The 19551-nt window shown below is 38.8% G+C and overlaps 1 protein-coding gene across 3 annotated transcripts; it reads right to left on the reverse strand.

The window, feature by feature from the left end:
* Nucleotides 1-457: 457 nt before the first annotated feature.
* On the reverse strand, nucleotides 458-19061 carry LOC127658209 (uncharacterized). Of its 3 annotated transcripts, none has more exons than XM_052147373.1 (6): nucleotides 17408-18892; nucleotides 5393-9786; nucleotides 5080-5192; nucleotides 3642-3710; nucleotides 3330-3461; nucleotides 458-2578 (listed from the first exon to the last, which is right to left on the reverse strand). In XM_052147373.1, the coding sequence occupies exons 2-6, from the start codon at nucleotides 5403-5405 to the stop codon at nucleotides 2219-2221; spliced, it is 687 nt and encodes a 228-aa protein (XP_052003333.1). In that variant the 5' UTR covers nucleotides 5406-9786; nucleotides 17408-18892; the 3' UTR covers nucleotides 458-2218. The 3 variants fall into 3 exon arrangements, with proteins under 3 accessions (XP_052003333.1, XP_052003334.1, XP_052003335.1); XM_052147374.1 differs by lacking the exon at nucleotides 17408-18892 and adding an exon at nucleotides 14294-14700; XM_052147375.1 differs by lacking the exons at nucleotides 5393-9786; nucleotides 17408-18892 and adding an exon at nucleotides 18908-19061.
* Between the last annotated feature and the right edge of the window lie 490 nt (nucleotides 19062-19551).

Below are 19551 nucleotides of genomic sequence, written 5' to 3' on the forward strand. Positions count from 1 at the left end.
ATTCCTGAAATTTTATTGTGTCCTGTAACTTTAACAACCTGTAACTTGTTCTTGAATTTACGAACAACCCACCCATGTTTCAAACAGAGCATAGGCTGTATAATGTCAATTGAAAGATCTGAATGAATCTTTGATTGCAGCAATGTGTATGTAGCTAAAGGGTAAATTTTTATTGAGTGTTGGCTGGGTTATTGTTGTGTATAACGTGTGTGCTTGTTGTTGCGGACGTGCCTGCCCCCAACTGTATAGTATTGTTGTAGGACAGCAGACGTGTGTAAACAAAAGCTCTCTGTAGTGTGCTGTTGTTTGTGCCATCATCTGCAAGTCCCTCCAGCCAGCTGATACTAGAGAAAGTCCTCAAGTGTACAAATGGTCTCAGTGCTTTCAAAAACAATTGTAATAAATGTGTGATACTAATATATTATGATATAGAATATTTTTTTTAATTGTAGTCAGTTAATACAGACCTTTAATGCACTTAAAAAGATGTATTTTATTTACACTGGCAGTTTGGAATAATGTACAGATTTTGTTGTTTCTGAATTAAATTGGTACTTTAATTCACCAAAATGGCATTCAACTGATCACAAAGTTTAGTCAGGACATTACTGATGTAAAAACAGCACCATCACTATCTGAATTTTTTTTTTTTTAATCAAATCTATACAAGCCCCATTTCCAGCAGCCATCACTCCAACACCTTATCCTTGAGTAATCATGCTAAATTGCTCATTTGGTGCTAGAAAGTTGCTTGCCATTATATATATATAACGAGGACAGAAAGAGATGTGGAAGACCAGATGTACAACTAAACAAGAGGATAAGTACATCAGAGTCTCTAGTTTGAGAAAGACACATCACATGTCCTCAGCTGACAGCTTCATTGAATTCTACCTGCTCAACACCAGTTTCATGTACAACAGTAAAGAGAAGACTCAGGGGTGCAGGCCTTATGGGAAGAATTGCAAAGAAAAAGACACTTTTTAGAAAAACTAAAAGAAAAGGTTAGAGTGGGCAAAGAAAAACAAAGAGATAATTGGAAAATAGTGTTATGGATCTTAACCCCATTGAGCTGTTGTGGGATCAGCTAGGCTGTAAGGCAAGACAGTCACATCTATAGCAAGTGCTACAGGAAGTGTGGGGTGAAAGGTCACCTGAGTATCTGGACAAACTGACCACTATAATGCCAAGGATCTGCAAAGTTGTCATTGCTGCATGTGGAGGATTTTTTGATGAGAACTCTTTGAAGTCATTTATGAAGTTCTGAACCTTTTTATTTTTTTCAAATTTGAGTAATTTTTCACATTATTAATGTCCTGACATTGTGATCAGTTGAATGCCACTTTGGTGAATAAAAGTACCAATTTCTTTCCATAAGAACAAAATCTTTACATTACTCCAAACTTTTGCCAGCCAGTGAATATATATAAATCTACACATATGATTTATATATAAATCTACACATAACAAAAGCATCTACACCTAAATCACATTGTTACATTTATTTTAGTAAAACATAAGTTGTGGTAGTATTGACGAGCTTCATGGACAGTCTCCAACTCAACAAATCAATAAATGTAAACATGACGTTTTAAAAATGTCTTTTAAGAAAAAAAAAAGATTATCTTGACAAGCCAACACTGATGATATGGTTCCTTTTGCTAATAGACTACTCTACAGTCTTATTGTATTTATTTTCGTATTTGAGTGTAGTAGAGAAAATAGTGTAAGGCTTAATGTTAAATACTACATTCACAGTTAAAATTGTTATTTTGACAGCTTTCATCTGAATTATCATAAATGGCACATTCACTGTTTACGATGAATGAAATATTGGATAAGTGATTTAAACAATCAGTGCAAAGAAATGATGTAGGAAAAACATCACATGTGCGTTTGTACATAGTTGTGGTAAAAGAACACAGTAAGACATCATATTGGCCATGTGTCAGTTTCTAAAACATCCTGTTTTCTCTAACAGAAGTGAATCCACAATTGTCGCTCTTTAGAAACCTCCAGAAATAATGAACCACTTGATCCAGAGAGCAACTTCTTTGAACACTCATGCAAACTGACAAGCTTTTTACCCCTGTAAAACAAAAGTGGACATGCATTTAAACTCAATGAAACCAAGTAGCTGTCCTGGCAAAGTAAAGCCTTGAATCCTTAAGGCCAAGTTTGGTGTCATATTGAAAACAGATATTTCTCCCACATTAGATCAGATTGATGTCACGCATGTTGCTATCCATAGAACAGGTAAGATCCACCGAGAGAAACTAGGGAAGGATGACTCGTATCCATTTGTTGGACCATGGTCAAACTGTCTTTTTCCTATCTCTCCTTCTTTCACAGGCTCCTGCACATCCACCAGTTCACTACTGTCAAAATTCCCCTCCTCCTGTGACACCAGATTTTCTTGATCCTCTTCACTATTTGTGGGGAAAATGCAGTCATGCTCTCCAAAAGCACAATCCAAATTGAGCCATCTTGAGAAGAGGGCTGAGGTGAAGGAGAGTAGAACTTCAGGTGATGACTGAACAGATTGCAAAGTAGAGAGATCTGGAGGTTCCAGAAATTTCTGTTTACAGAAAGACGAAAAATAAATCACATACAATACAAAAGTGGCATAACAAAAGTGTAATACAGTCTCGAACAATCTGTCAAGTCTAGTCATTTTCATTTGCATATCACTTTTTACATTACATATAGTTTCAAAGTAGCTTTGCAGAAAATCATGCTTTCTGTAACATAAAATACCTTAGAGTCCCTAGTGAACATATTATTTGAAAATTTCTTTGCAAGCTAGTCCTCAGCTGAACCATCAGGCACAATAACAGTTTCTTCCCTCAGGCTATCCATGTCATGATCAGTTAAAACTGCCCCACTGAGCAATAATTACATGCAATACACAGCTAGTCTATTTATATTTATCCAACATATCCTACCTCTTCTGCCACTACATGCCTTTGCGCTGTATATAACAGATTTGTACATATATATATATATATATATATATATATATATATATATATATATATATATATATATATATATATATATAATGTCTTATTGTGTATTTATATATTCTGTAAACTTAGATTTTCTATTCCCTTTTAATTGTAATGTCTTGTTGCTGTATTGTTTGCGCACTGGAATCTTCTGTCACCAAGACAAATTCCTTGTAGGTGTAAGCATACTTGGCAATAAAGCTGATTCTGATTCTGATTCTCTGTCTAACCTACCATCAAAACTGGAAATGTAATGTAGTATGATCGAAGGGGTGTTACAAACGTGTTCATGTACAGTATATGATGCGAAAGATCACCAACCTCTTTTGCTATTTCATCCAGTTTTAGTTTCAACTCGCTGATGAATCTGTATTTGATGTGGACATTATTGAGATGCCAGAGAAGCTGAGTCCAGGAATTAGATAGGATCACAGCAGCACTGAACACACAGCACTGAACTCAGACAAAAACATAAAACACAGACACAGAAACACACAAGATGGACAGATGTTTGAGATTAGCTACTAGAAGCAAAATTGAAACACAAGCAGGTCAGATCTAGGTCTCTGTAATGATTAATAAACTGCCATAGTAAGTGGGAACATTCTAAACATATGGAGCTGTAATTCTTACCGGCTCATTACACAGAGCGCTGTCATTGAAGTAGTGAGACACGAAGTAATTTTTGGGAAACACTTGTGACTGCAAAAATATTGAAATGTTAAATTTTACTTACTTTAATAAAGACAAAATAACCATTTTTTTGTATTATTAAAATGCATGGGCTAATCACACATTACCAAAACTGCAGATACAAACTGTTGTGCCAAAATCGGACTCCTCACCAGATTCTTTCGCCCTGCTACCTGACTGATCCCCTATCCCTAAAGCCTACCCCTACACCCACCCCTAACCATAACCATCCTAAGGAGTCAGACATTTTTCACTCCCTAGTATAATTGTGATAAGGGCTGGGTGTAGGGATGGGCTTTAGGGATAGAGGATCAATCAGGTAGTGGGGAGAAAGAATCTGGTGGGGAGTCCAAGTAGGTAGGATCTTCAAATAGGAAGGAAAGGGGCTCCCTGAATCTTTGTTGGCGATTTGGAGCACCTTCCGCAGCTAAATCTTTCTCGGGAAGTCCGATATCGCACAACATTTCTCAAACAAAAACATTTCTACTAGTTGTAATTCAGTTGTTGATATCAGGAATGGACCTTTGCATGCTGAGTGACTCCAGCCAGGTCTCCTAAGCAACCAAATTGGCCCGGTTGCTAGGGAGGGTAGAGTCACATGAGGTAACCTCCTCGTTGTTACTATAATGTGGTATGTTCTCGGTGGGGCACGTGGTGAGTTGAGTGTGGATGACGCGGTGGATGGCTCGAAGCCTCCACACGCGCTATGCCTCTGTGGCAACATGCTCAACAAGCCACATGATAAGATGCACGGGTTGACGGTCTCAGACGCGGAGGCAGCTGGGATTCATCCGCCGCTATCCGGATTGAGGCGAATCACTACGTAACCATGACTTAAAAGTACACTGGTAATTTTGCATGCCAACTTGGGAGAAAAGGGGGAAAAAAGGAATGGACCTTTGCACTAGTACCAATAATTATAAATCTTTAAAAAAAAAAATTATATTACTAGTAAGAAGTGCATTGCTGATATGTGACTGTATTTTCAACTAGTAAGAAATTGATATGAATAGGAGTGAATGGTAAATTATTGTGAAATTCGTCAAAATGCAATTACAGATATCATGATTTGAGTTTTTAAAGTGAAATTCCATTTTTGATATCAAGAATGTGCATTACTGCAAGTAATGACCTATGAACGATTTCACTCGTGCAAATGTAATTACTGATATCAAAAATGTGCACTTTCACTAGTTGTGATTCCATTCCTGGTATCAAGAATTAGTCTTTTAACTAGTGAAAACTGGATTGTTGATCATAATGCATTACCTCTACATGACTGAACGTCAAAAGGGCTTGCGATAGTGACAGATCAATCCGATTAACCTAAATTGCAAACAACCTAGTAAACAAGGATCAGCTTCTATTTGAAACTCACGAATCCAATCCTTTTTTCTCTGTTGATAGTGCCTTGAAGATTTTGGACCGTCGCCTTCATAAAATCATCGCACCCACTTCCTCGAACAGTCAACATTGATAGAAGTAACAGCACTGAAAAGTAAACGGCATGGGTTGATCAGAACACGCACAGGCCAGGTGTCATATCAAGATTTGCTAATTAAGCACGCGCATTATCTGTTATTAATGACGCCATCTGTCTATATACTTTTGACAGTGAACCCTTTTATTATGTCCATCGATTGATGGTTCGTTCAATTCGACTCGTCAATGCTACACTAGTATCACGTTACCTGTTGGTGACATGCTTCTACCGGCCAATGTGGGCCATATTCCCCATGTTCTTCTAAGGGAAGAAGAAATGTTAATGAAGAATCTCAGTCTGTTCTTGTCTACGTGTTATCCCAGCCACAAAGCAACAGTATACGTCTCCTCTTCCTCTTAGAGCTCCACTTTCTCCTCGAGCCCACAATGACAGCTGCTCTTCATTCTGTTCTTCGGGTTCAATTCCAGTCACACACATGAACTTCCCCAGACTTCTGTTTCTCTTTTTCTTTACTTCCCTCCTTCCTTTTCAGTCACTTTATTTTGAGGCTTTAATTTACTGCACTCCTCTCTCCTGGCAAGCTAGTTAGCAGTGCATTCTGGCCAGGCTGTTGTACTTCTGGAGGAACGGTTTGGGGCACCTTGCTCCCTGAAAGTGAAAGTCCCGGTGGTTCTGTCCTCCTCTTTTCCTTCCCTTCCCTCTCCACCCCTTTACCTCATTAGACGGCATGCACTCCCCCTCTTCTCCTTATTTCAGGCTTTCCCGTGCTTAGTCATGCACTTTGGCAGCCTGTTTTTCCACCCCCCACAATGAAGTGTCCATCTCTGTGCCTGTTGCACCCTGTCTCCCTCAATCCCTTTACCCATTAAGTGAAGTGATGAGTAAGCTTGTTGAGCTTTCAGGTCTGAAATAAAAGGAGGTCGTACTTCATCAGGGACATGTTTATGTAGTTTATACTTGCAGATTAGTTACAGTCAGGCATGTGATGCCTAAAAAAACGAGAAATATTCTATGCTGAAATTATACAGACAAAGCGTTCAGTTTGTGGTGCAGTTGGATCAAATACAGTCACATGAGAGATTGTGTCAAAGAAACATGTTCTTTGCTGTCCTCTTATGCATATCGCGGACCATTCGGTTCTCCAGATGGACAATAAGCCCATGATCGGCCCAAAAGTGCGTCGGCCCACCGGGAAAATGCCCGGTATGCCAGATTACCAGTCCAGCCTTGCTTGTAATGGTTCATAGCAAATGCAAATGAGAGACATTTTTTTAAGTGAAGTAAACGTCATATTTACTTTTCAAGGTGAAGTTAACTTCACGTTCCTTATGAAATAAGGAGCTAGATTCCATAACGTTACTAGATTCCTTTGACCTGCAGTGATGAATCAATGCAACCTCTTTTACATTCCACCACTCAGGAATTGTTATTCTTCCAGCATTTACAATTGAACTGAAATTATAATATTGTATACCTATAATGGAAGTATTACCCTGTTATGTACCCTGGAAGTATTATCTCTTTAGAAGAGCTCATGCCACAGTGCAACATTAGAAAGTCCTTTCGTAAAACGTGTGTTTATGTTGTTAGGGATACGTTAGCACAATGTTTATTGCAAGTTTTGATGTCTTGTAGAACATTGCAACAAGTTGTATAAACAGTTGTTTAACTGTTAAAGAATTCAGCAGCTCTCTCATGGCAGCAATAAATGTCTCTTTAACTTAAACATTTACTCTACAAGATCATTCTGATACTCGTCAGCAAATGCAATATTTACACTGCAGTAATTAATAAAACAAAGTTAACACTTTTGTTTAAAAGTAGAATAGTCTCTTTAAGAGTCTAAGTGTACAGTAAAAGCCATTTATTTGAAACAAGTTATCAAATAAGGATAACTAAAATTGCTTATAAAATATTCATTCTTTTTCAGACAAGTCAGAAGATTTATAATGGATTATAAACAGACATTATGATGAATAATAACAGGCTCAATTAGAGGACACAAATCAAACTTTTAGCAGTCTCATGTCAACTGATATTCTACCTAGTTCCCATAAAGGCAGTCCACTGTGTTATGCACTATTAGACACACTGAAAAAGACAGTGAATGGACATGTCTATTCATGACAGTAAAAACATTCCATTTAAATAGACATATCTAACTAAATATTTTTCAGGCTTCAATACAAATTCTAGCTTTTACTCAGCTAATAATTTGTCCATTATCTGTATTATACAGGAAAACACATTCTCTTTCAGTGGGCTCAGGCCTGGCCCCCTTTTCCCGTAATTCATTAATTCACTCACTCACTCACTCACTCACACACACACACACACACACACACACACACACTCCTTTCATGTAACTCTAGGAATGAGTCCATTGTCCTCACTCTCTAACTCTCTCTCTCACTGGCACAGAGATCTCTCTCCACATCTAACAGCTGTCATCAAATGGATTTTATAAGTCTTGCTGAGTCCTGTCATCCAAAAGTTAAGCAGACGCACGCTGTCCACTTCCGAGGGTCCCATGGCCCCCAGCAGGGCTAAAACCTTCTGAGTGTCTTCTTTACCTCTGCCATCCACCTTGGAGAACTTAAACAACACCTTCACTTTACTGTTACAGAGAGTACAAGACAAACAGGAAGTGAGCGGAAGCACAGGGTGTAAGAATGGAACAATAGACAGAGAAGAGGAAAACAGCACAAATAGGAAATTAGTAAGATGCGAGTTGAAGAAGACGGGAAATAGGAGAATTCCGAGAACAAGAAATAAAAAATGTTTCTTACATAGATCTATTTGAAGGAAATGTAATAAAAGCACTCTGTAATAATATATCATGTTTCATTTTTGCATAGTGTTAACTGTTCAACTTTCTTTTTATAACTGTATACAGCATAAGAAACTGCTAAAAAATCAATTAATGCATTTAAAGCAACTATTTTGATATGCAGCTTTAGTGGTATAGATATGTAACCATTGTAACCATTGACTTTGAGAATACATCTAAACTGAAATAGTGATCATATGTCAAGACAAAATGTGCAGTTACTTCATCCATTCCTCTTTCAGACAGATTAGGCAGAGAGAGACAACCTCTACTGATAGATTCTCATTAGATAGAGCCACTTCAATCTTATTCAATAGAATTGGACCTGAGAGACAAATTAATGTAGGATTGAATTATTGAATTTTAGGTAATGTGAAAGCGTCTGTGTTAAAGGAAAAGTTCACCCAAAAAGAAATTCACTCATCATTTACTCACACTTATGCTGTCCCAGATGTGTCCACATTTCTAAAATTCAAAATTTGGTTAAACCAATGTCTTCAGAAGCGATATGATAGGTGTGGGTGAGAAACAGATCAATATTTAAGTTTTTTTGCTAAAAATTCTTCTCCGCATCCAGTAGGGTGCGATATGCATCACTTCTGAAGATATAGATTACAACCTGGAATCGTATGGATTACTTTTATGATGCCTTTATGTGCTTTTTGGAGCGGCACATTTTGGCACCCATTCACTTGCATCGTATGGACCTACAGAGCTGAAATATTCTTCTAAAAATCTTAATTTGTGTTCTGCAGAAGAAAAAAGCCTTACACATCTGGGATGGCATGAGGGTCAGTACATGATGAGAGAATTTACATTTTTATCCCTTTAAGATAAAGTCCCAGTATATTTAAATGCCATAAATAATGTGTCTGTTTCAATCTGCATTTAAATCTTGTGGCAATTCTACTGAGATTTGTGTCCAAGCATTTATTGTACCTTTGTCTGTCTGTTCGTTGTGTGTTGGCACAGCTAATGTTGAAATGGTAGAGCGAGAGAATTTCATTATCCAAAACAGGATTTACATGACCATGCTCAGTGTTAAGAACGTCCACCAGCATGGAAAACTCTGAGAGATAGTTGGAGAGAGAGAAAGAAAGAGGGAGAGGGCTAAAAGTCATTCGGTAATCCAGTGATGACCATGAGGATGCCCTATGAGTGCTGAACTTTGAGATGAACCAGACACACTGAGTTATAAAACAATTTCACTGTGTTTGGAAAGAAAACAGTCACACAGAAGTTGAGAAACAGGCTGTAAATAACATTCTCACAAAGAACACCCCAAAAACCCTTTTTGAGGCCTCAACTACAAACTCCATGTGTTTAAGTCTAAAGCAAGTCTCCATGTGTTTAAGTCTAAAGGCAAAACCAAAGGGATGGATTAAAAATAAAAAAGGTTAATGGGTTAAAATCCCTCGGTATGGGATGTTCTAAGTTTCATTTAATGAGGTGTTGAGAGAAGTAAACACAATATATTTAAACAGAAATATAATTTCATGATTATATGAAAGTTAAATTAACCAGCTATGCCAACTGGAACCAAAGCCTTTAAAACAGTCACAAATTACAGTCAGATACAGAAGAGTCAGAGTCAGAACAGAATCAGTTCAAAATAAAAGATGGATATTTGTTGGAACTGCATTACTTGACAAGTGTGATGAAAATACGGTATACAGGTGAATAGGTTTTTAGCTGACCTTCAGCACATTAAATGCCGAGTGGATAAGACCAGGGTCTGCACCTCTCCATATGACTTGGTTTCCCATTAGTACATGCCAAGCTAGTTGATGGAAATCTGCAGCACCTAGGGCCTGCCAATAAATCAAATACAGCATGGTCAAAATTCAGTGTAACAAAAAGCTCTTTTGCTTATCAGAAAGGAGGTGCTGGGAACCGGATGAAAAATCACAAAGACTTTTAATCAGACACAACAAACACCGATGCGCGCACACACAACTCCATGTGCATCTCTCTCTCTCTCTGACTGGTGACTCCAACTCCTCTTTATCTCTCTCCTGGCTGATTGGGATTCACCAAGCCCTCCTCCTCGTCACATACCCCCAATACCTGATTCAGTCCGGGGACCATCCGGCCTGACTTACACCCCCCCCCCCCCCTTCTATTTGCCACCTCCTCAAAAGCTGCCACCCTCCCCATCTCCGCATACCACTCCTGAAATGATGGTGCTCCGTCCGACTGCCAACCCCTTAAAATAACATGTCTGCCAATCATGACACTGCTCAGAACCAAATTTTTTATACGTTTATACTCCAAATTTATGACCGCCCCATCAGTCAAAATACAAAGTCTCGGGCAAAGTAAAATTTTCGTGCCCATAACGTCATGCAAACAATGCTGAAACTTTAACCAAAATTCTTGGATCTTTACACACTCCCAAAAGACATGGGTTGTGTCTACAACTTCTTATTGGCATCACCAGCAGGTGGGTGTGTCTCTAAGACCAAGCCTATACAATTAAACACTCTGGACACTTTTGTCCATACCGAGTGCAAATGCGAGATAACGTGGTGTAACTTAACTTCTCTGATTAGTTTAATAGGAAGGCTTTGCAATGGCAAAATAGGGGCAAGAACATAAAAAATACAAAACCAGGGAGGGGCTCTTTCAGGTGGAAGCGACTAATGAGCCAAATGTCTGAGTCCGAATGCATAATAACAAAACAAAATCTTAGGTAGGCCTAGCCCACCTTTGTCAATCGGCCTATGTAACTTTTTAAAATGCAATCTAGGACACTAACCATTCCAAATGAAGGACTTTGCTATGCTATCGTATTGCTTAAAATAAGAGAGGGGGACATCTACAGGGAGAGATTGTAGCGGGTATTTGAATTTTGGAATGCAATTAATTTTAATAACATTAACCTTCCCAATCTTAGATAAATTTAATGAAGCTCACCTCACTCAAAAACCTTTTTATTAAGGGATCAAAATTAACTAAATAAATCAGACAAATTTGCTGGGATTAAAATGCCCAAATACTTATTACTCTATTTAGGCCACTGGAAGGTTCCCGTCTGGAAAGCTGTTACTGGGCAGTACACTGTCAGAGCCAAAGCTTCGGATTTCATACCCCTGTCACCACCCCTGGAAAATCATCTTCCCTTCTTATCATGACTGTTAATGGTTCCAGGGCAAGACAGAACAATAATGGGGAAAGAGGGCAACCCTGCCGGGTGCCCCTATCCAGAGTAAAATAAACTGAAATTAATCCATTTGTTTGTACCGCCGCACAAACAAATGGGTATCTTTAAAGTAACTTAATCCATCCAATAAAAATATTTCGAAACCCGAATATTTCCAAAATAAAAAGATAATCCCATTCTACCATATCAAATGCCTTTTCGGCATCAAGTGAGATGGCCGAGACCGGAGTCTGATCAATCGCCACTGACCACATAATATTGACGAAATGCCTAATGTTATCAGAAGAGCTGCAGCCTAGAATAAACCCCACCTGATCTATATATATATACACTCACCTAAAGGATTATTAGGAACACCTGTTCAATTTCTCATTAATGCAATTATCTAATCAACCAATCACATGGCAGTTGCTTCAATGCATTTAGGGGTGTGGTCCTGGTCAAGACAATCTCCTGAACTCCAAACTGAATGTCAGGATGGGAAAGAAAGGTGATTTAAGCAATTTTGAGCGTGGCATGGTTGTTGGTGCCAGACGGGCCGGTCTGAGTATTTCACAATCTGCTCAGTTACTGGGACTTTCACGCACAACCATTTCTAGGGTTTACAAAGAATGGTGTGAAAAGGGAAAAACATCCTGTATGCGGCAGTCCTGTGGGTGAAAATGCCTTGTTGATGCTAGAGGTCAGAGGAGAATGGGCTGACTGATTCAAGCTGATAAAAGAGCAACTTGCCTGAAATAACCACTCGTTACAACCGAGGTATGCAGCAAAGCATTTGTGAAGCCACAACATGCACAACCTTGAGGCGGATGGGCTACAACAGCAGAAGACCCCACCGGGTACCACTCATCTCCACTACAAATAGGAAAAAGAGGCTACGGTTTGCAAGAGCTCACCAAAATTGGACAGTTGAAGACTGGAAAAATGTTGCCTGGTCTGATGAGTCTTGATTTCTGTTGAGACATTCAGATGGTAGAGTCGGAATTTGGCGTAAACAGAATGAGAACATGGATCCATCATGCCTTGTTACCACTGTGCAGGCTGGTGGTGGTGTAATGGTGTTGGGGATGTTTTCTTGGCACACTTTAGGCCCCTTAGTGCCAATTGGGCATTGTTTAAATGCCACGGCCTACCTGAGCATTGTTTCTGACCATGTCCATCCCTTTATGGCCACCATGTACCCATCCTCTGATGGCTACTTCCAGCAGGATAATGCACCATGTCACAAAGCTCGAATCATTTCAAATTGGTTTCTTGAACATGACAATGAGTTCACTGTACTAAAATGGCCCCCACAGTCACCAGATCTCAACCCAATAGAGCATCTTTGGGATGTGGTGGAACGGAGCTTCGTGCCCTGGATGTGCATCCCACAAATTTCCATCAACTACAAGATGCTATCCTATCAATATGGGCCAACATTTCTAAAGAATGCTTTCAGCACCTTGTTGAATCAATGCCACGTAGAATTAAGGCAGTTCTGAAGGCGAAAGGGGGTCAAACACAGTATTAGTATGGTGTTCCTAATAATCCTTTAGGTGAGTGTATATGTCATGTCATGTCATAACTTCACTTAATCGGTTAGCCAGAATATTTGACATGTTTTTACGATTAGCTGGATCAGGGAAATTGGACGGTAACTCTTACACTCATTTGGATCTTTGTCTTTTTAAGAATCAAACTGATCCGGGCTTGCATCATGGTTGGCAGAAGCTTTCCATTCTTTAATGATTCCGTATAAACTTCTAACAAAAGTGGAGCCAGTTTTGTAGCATAAAATCTAAAAAATTCAGCGGGAAAACCATCTGGCCCTGGAGCCTTGCCTGTAGCAAGGCCTTAATTACCTCGTCAGGCTCTTCCAAAGTTATCTCAGAATCAAGAGTATTGTTTTACTCATTTGTCAATTTAGGGAGATCTATTGGTTCCACAAAGCTTCTAATATCCTCATCAGTAGACGAAGACATGGAACTATAGAGATCAAGATAGATTTAATTAAAAGCATTATTAATATGAATGGCTAAAGTAAAAAAAATTACTTATGGTCTCCATATAGCATTGATTTCAGATTTCATGTTGGAATTCAGGATTTTGCAAAAGGGATACATTAAAGCACCAACTATATGATTTATTTTTCTCCATCTAAACTCACCAGGGCGTGATCTGAGACTAAAATGTTTCCAATTAACAACAGATGAAATGAGGGACTTAGATATATAAAAAAAACTATTCTAGAATAAATCTTATGGACTGATGAAAACTATTTATAGTCCCAACCAGTTAAAAAGTCTCCAAATATCTGTAAGACCAAGATTTTTACACATTCTATGAAGTGTCAATGTTCCTCTATGGGGCTTACACACTTTTGCTTCACTATGATCAAGGACTGAGTGCAGCAATAAATGAAAGTCTCCTCCCAATATTATTTAATGAGGGTTGCCAGTGGCTTGCAACATTCCTTCAAGATCTACAAAAAAGCCCTGATCATCAGCGTCTGATTTTCTGTTAAAACAATAAATACTCTTACTAATTTATCTTTAATCTGTTTGAGAGATTTGAATTGCAGATGCTTACTTATCAATGTAATGACTCCCCTGCTCTTACTTGAGCCAGCACTAAAGAAAACATGTCCACCCCATATCTTCCCAAATCTTTCAGCTTCCTGCGGGGAAAGATGCATTTCTTGAAGAAACACTATATCATATTTCTTACATTTCAGAAAAGAAATAACCTTCCTTCTTTTAATGGGGTGATCCAACCCATTTACATTCCACGTGGAGAGAGACAATCCACTCATATTAACGTTTGACATAGTAGAAAAATTTGATTGTGTCAAAAATAAAAATTACAACATTCATACATTGGTGCAACAATCAACCCCCAAACTTTCCCCAGAACAAAACAAATAGAAAAAAGAAAAACGTTTGCATTAACACCGCACACGACTGCGCCAACCGGCGTCCATCCCTCTAAACTCAAACAGTCCAGGCACGCCTACGAGAGCCCCCGTGACAACTTTGCCGTCGTATTGCTCAAGTCTGGTGTTTATATACAAAAATTTGTAAAACAGAATTACACAACAGAAGATAATCTATAAAACAAACTCCAGCCAATAAGCGAAATAAACACACAAAAAACTGTAGATTAATTCACTTAACTGTCTCGATGGTGTGTGCCTCCACAAAACAAGCTCCAGCCTCTAGAGGAACCAGCACACAAACAAAATTTCAGTTTAGTTCAGTTCAGTTCTTCGGGCAGTCAAACTCTCCCCAATGCAAAAAATATTGCACAAAACCAACTCCAGCCAACAGGAATCATAAGCACCCAAAATGAGGAGATTCATCCACAAGCTGTCCCGAAGAATTGATACTACACAAAACTCCAGCTGCTAGGCGGAACTAGCACAAAATGTAAAGAAAAAGGTGCCCAGTTTCCTCAAACATTCAAGAGAATGTTCAGAGAGTCAGGTCTGTAAAGTGGGGCATTTTCACCTGTTGGTTCAGAGTGGAACTTCAATTGATTGACCTTTGAAGGTCTCTGTGTTGTTCTGTCTTTTCTGAGTGCTGAAATAAAGCAATTATTGTTAATTTACACTTTACAAATTGATTCAGTTATTAATTTTATCTGACTCCAATTTAAGTTGAAACTCTAATTTAGATTTAAGCTCTAATTGATTTCTGATCATTCTTTTAGTGTAATCTTTTTAAGTTATTGATTACTCTATTCATTGTCTTTTCAATCAGTATAGCCAGTTCTGTTCTTTGTCAGCGGTTCTAGCATTAACTAATATTGTCTGGTTTGGCTTGTCTCATAACTAGACGATATTGCCATTTAGTCATGTACATACAACTTGCTAAGACGGGTGGTGAGCAGTGACTGAGAGTCTTTAAATTACTTTTTCCTACCTGGCTCTTCTAGGTGGCTGTCCTACCTGTTTCTCCTGAGTGGTTTACTTTTTTTAAAGCTCCAGAGTCTACACCCTGGTCTAATGAAAATCAAATTGACTGAGAGTCTTTATATGATTTTCTCCTACCCTGCTATCCTAGATGGCTGTCCTACCTGGCTCTCCTGAGTGGTTTAATCGATATTAAAGATCCAGTATTGATCATTATCCTGGAAACAAGTTTGCGGTAAAAAGAATAAATAATTTTTTGAGGAATACAGATTAAAACAAAAATAATTTTTTTTTTTGCCAGATAGGATTCAAATCAATTTAAGCCAAATTCACATATGGTCAGAATAAACAAAAATTCCTAAAAATAAAAGACAAGTCAAAGAAACATACCTGGACTTCCAAACTCCCTGAAAACTGCAGTTGTCAAGCCCCTCTTGAAAAAGAGCAATCTGGATAAGACCATATTAAGCAACTACAGACTGATCTCAAATCTTCCTTTTATAGGCAAGATCATCGAAAAAGTTGTCTTCAATCAGCTGAACAAATTCTTGAACTCGAATGGATACTTTGACAATTTTCAATCTGGTTTCCGATCACATCACAGAACAGAGACAGCGCTCATAAAGATAATAAACGATATTCGCTTAAATACTGATACAGGCAAATTATCAGTACTGGTACTACACGACCTCAGTGCTGCATTCGACACTGTCGATCACAACATACTTCTTGAAAGGCTGGAAAACTGGGTGGGGCTTTCTGGGATGGTCCTAAAATGGTTCAGGTCATACTTAGAAGGGATAGGTTATTATGTGAGTATAGGGGACCATAAGTATGAGTGGACGTCCATGACATGCGGAGTCCCTCAATGCTCAATTCTTGTGCCACTCCTGTTCAACCTGTATATGCTCCCAATGAGCCAAATAATGAGAAAGAACCAAATTGCTTACCACAGCTATGCAGACGACACACAGATCTACTTAGCCCTATCACCTAACGATTACAGCCCCATTGACTCCCTGTGCCAATGCATTGATGAATTAAACAGTTGGATGTGCCAAAACTTTCTTCAGTTAAACAAAGACAAAACTGAAGTCATTGCGTTTGGAAACAAAGATGAAGTTCTCAAGGTGAATGCATACCTTGACGCTTAGGGGTCAAACAACTAAAAATCAAGTCAGGAATCTTGGTGTGTCTCTAGAGTCAGACCTTAGTTTCAGTAGTCATGTCAAAGCAATAACTAAATCAGCATACTATCATCTGAAAAATATTGCAAGAATTAGATGCTTTGTTTCCAGTCAAGACCTAGAGAAACTTGTGCATGCTTTCATCACCAGCAGGGTGGATTATTGTTATGGACTCCTCACTGGCCTTCCCAAAAGACCATAAGACAGTTGCAGCTCATACAGAACGCTGCTGCCAGGATTCTGAGCAGAACCAGAAAATATGAACATATCACACCAGTCCTCAGGTCTTTACACTGGCTCCCAGTTACATTTAGGATTGATTTTAAAGTATTATTACTGGTATATAAATCACTCAATGGGCTAGGACCTCAATATATTGCAGATATACTCACTGAATATAAACCCAACAGATCACTCAGATCATTAGGATCACATCAGCTAGAAATACCAAGGGTTCACTGTAAGCAAGGAGAGTCTGCTTTTAGCTATTATGCCAACCGCAGCTGGAACCAGCTTCCAGAAGAGATCAGATGTGCTCCTACAGTAGTCACATCCAGACTCAAAACACATCTGTTTAGCTGTGCATTTACTGAATGAGCACTGTGCCACTTTGTGTCCGACTGTTTGTACTGTATTTTATTTTAAAAAAAAATTATATTATAAACTGTTTCAATTATTCTTATTTTTTTTTTTTTAATTCTTATTTTAATCTCTTCTATGTAAAGCACTTTGAATTACCATTGTGTAGGAAATGTGCTATATAAATAAACTTGCCTACATGCAATGGCAAGCATGGGAGATATGGCTTACAGATTTCCTATATTAAAACTACACACATCGATTGTGTGGGATAATCTTACTACAGACTCCTCGAGCTCTGGGCCAGCTTTCCTTAAATATCCAGACAGAATAAACATTGTGTTCCAAATGGTATTATCCTTTGAACAATGAGCATTTGGGGGTGAATGTGTTCTTGGCTTCCTGCGTTTGAACCTTATTAACATACAGGCAAGGAGGGGGTAGACCTCCAGAATTATACTGTATTTGGCAAAGACCTTATAGCTTTGTTACCATTAGTTTTACCAACCTGGGAAAGAGACCATTATACCAGTAAACCTTTTAAATGATACCAAACATGCCTAGTTACATTATTTGTATATATCAGTAATGATATTTTGTTACATACAGACCTTAGGTGAGTTTGAGGTGATTCTGAGCTGAAGGGGAACGAAGGATGAGGAGAGGGGAGAGAATGGACAGATGTGGAACAGCAACAATGAGGTGTGAATTTGCAATTTTCGCTTAGTGGGGTGTGGTGCCTCAGGAAGAGATGCTAATTGTGAGAATGTTCATATGTGTATTTTCTCAAAGATCATACATTTGCTCTTTGCTTCCCTGGGGAGTTTTGTCCTTTGAATACAAACACATTGGCACCCCGCCTTACAGGTCCACTAGGCAGCAACAAGAAAATCACCAAATGGCTTACTCATTCCATTGTCTTCATGTAGGACAATGCTTGCTGTGGGCATGTAAATTCTCTATGGCCATCCTTAGTATCTATTCTCAGTTTGGCGGAAACATCAGAGCAAACGCGACCTTCTGTTGATGTAAGAGTTTCTTGCATTACCTGAATCGTTCATGTTTCTCTCTCATGTTTCTGGCAAAGTCTGGGAACAAGAAAATGCTGTGGTTCTTCCAAGAAAGACTTCCTGTGCGCCTCACCTCGTGTAACACAAGTTCTTAATCAGATGATCTCAGAAATTTGGCCAGAATTGATAGGGGCCTGTCTCCCTCCGCTGATCTCTGAGCCAGGACCCTGTGAGCTCGCCGTCTTATGGCCTGTTATGTCAAGCAGACTCGGGAAGAGGTTGTCTAGGAATTTTGTCATATCTCGGCCTTCTTCGTTCTCAGGAATCCCAACAATTCGGACGTTGTTTCGTTGATTACGATTCACCAAATCCTCCAGTTTTTCCCAGACATGCTGCAAATCTACCTTGGTCGCTAACGGGTTAGCAGCTAATTCCCTCTCCGATTACTCCAGATAATTGATCCGTTTCTCAACATCTGACATTCTTGTAATCTCAGAGAATTTAATCTCCATGGAAGTGATCAATCAACGTATTACAGCAAGATCCTCAAGTCTGCAACGACATTCGTCAGCTTTGCTGACACATTCATCATTTTAGGCCGGATTTTTTTCAGTTCACCATACGAATTGAGTCCGGGGCTTTCCGCCGGCTGCAGAGGGGAATCAGCTTGAGCACATAAGTGTCTTTTAATGTCTCCAGAGCCTGATGATTTTGAATTCTTTGACCTATTGTCTTCCTAGAACAGTTAAGAATCAGAATGTTTCGAATCTCACAGGTTTATGACACAAACAGTATTAAAACTAACAAAGTGCGCAGACCTCGCCATTCAAATGGCTGCTCCTCCCATGGCGTCACGTGACTCTCCTCAATCACGAAGATTTTTAATCAGACATAACACAAACACTGACGCACACACACAACTCTGTGTGCATCTCTCTCTCTAACTGGCATCAACAACTCCTCTGTATCCCTCTTCCGGCTGATTGGGATGATTCAGTGCCAGATGTCCATCCTTACGGCCATGCCCTCCTCCTCATCACATTCAGATTTATAGTTGGTGAACAAAATTTTGAATTGTCAAAGGAGTAAACATTTCTTTACCTGTCTTAAATGTCTGAGCGATTTGAACTTTAGCCCAAGAAGCTCCTCTTGTTTCCCGTCATCATACTGAAAACTTTGAAAAGCTTGCAAACTGTCTGATTGGTTGACCTGTGGTTTAGATCTTCTGCACCATCCCAGCCAGTCATCTCTTCCTCTTGTTCTGTGGAAGAATAACAGAAAATGTTGCTTTACAAGAATAGTTCACCCCAAAATTTTAATTCTCTAATCATTTACTCACCGTCATGCCATGCCAAATATAAATGACTTTTTGATGATTTTTAGAAGAATATTTCAGCTCTGTAGGTCCATACAATGCAAGTGAATTGTGACAAACATTTTGAAGCTCCAAAAAGCACATAAAAAAGGCAACATAAAAATAATCCATACATATTCAGTGGTTAATCCATGTCTTCTAAAGTAATACAATCGTTTTGGAAAAGTATAGACCAAAATGTAACAAATTTTTTCACTGTACATCTTGCCATTGCTGATTTTAATTACACTTATTACCTATTGCTTGATGCATGTGCAGAGCTCTAGATGATGCTAGGAAGTGTAGTTGAGATCATGATTGCCAATAAAACTGCTGATGTCAAGATTTATAGTAAAACAGGAGTTACTCCCCCAAACACTATTAGATCACT

This window comes from Xyrauchen texanus, chromosome 17 (genome assembly GCF_025860055.1).
Source record: "Xyrauchen texanus isolate HMW12.3.18 chromosome 17, RBS_HiC_50CHRs, whole genome shotgun sequence".
In the NCBI taxonomy this organism is placed as follows: domain Eukaryota; kingdom Metazoa; phylum Chordata; class Actinopteri; order Cypriniformes; family Catostomidae; genus Xyrauchen; species Xyrauchen texanus.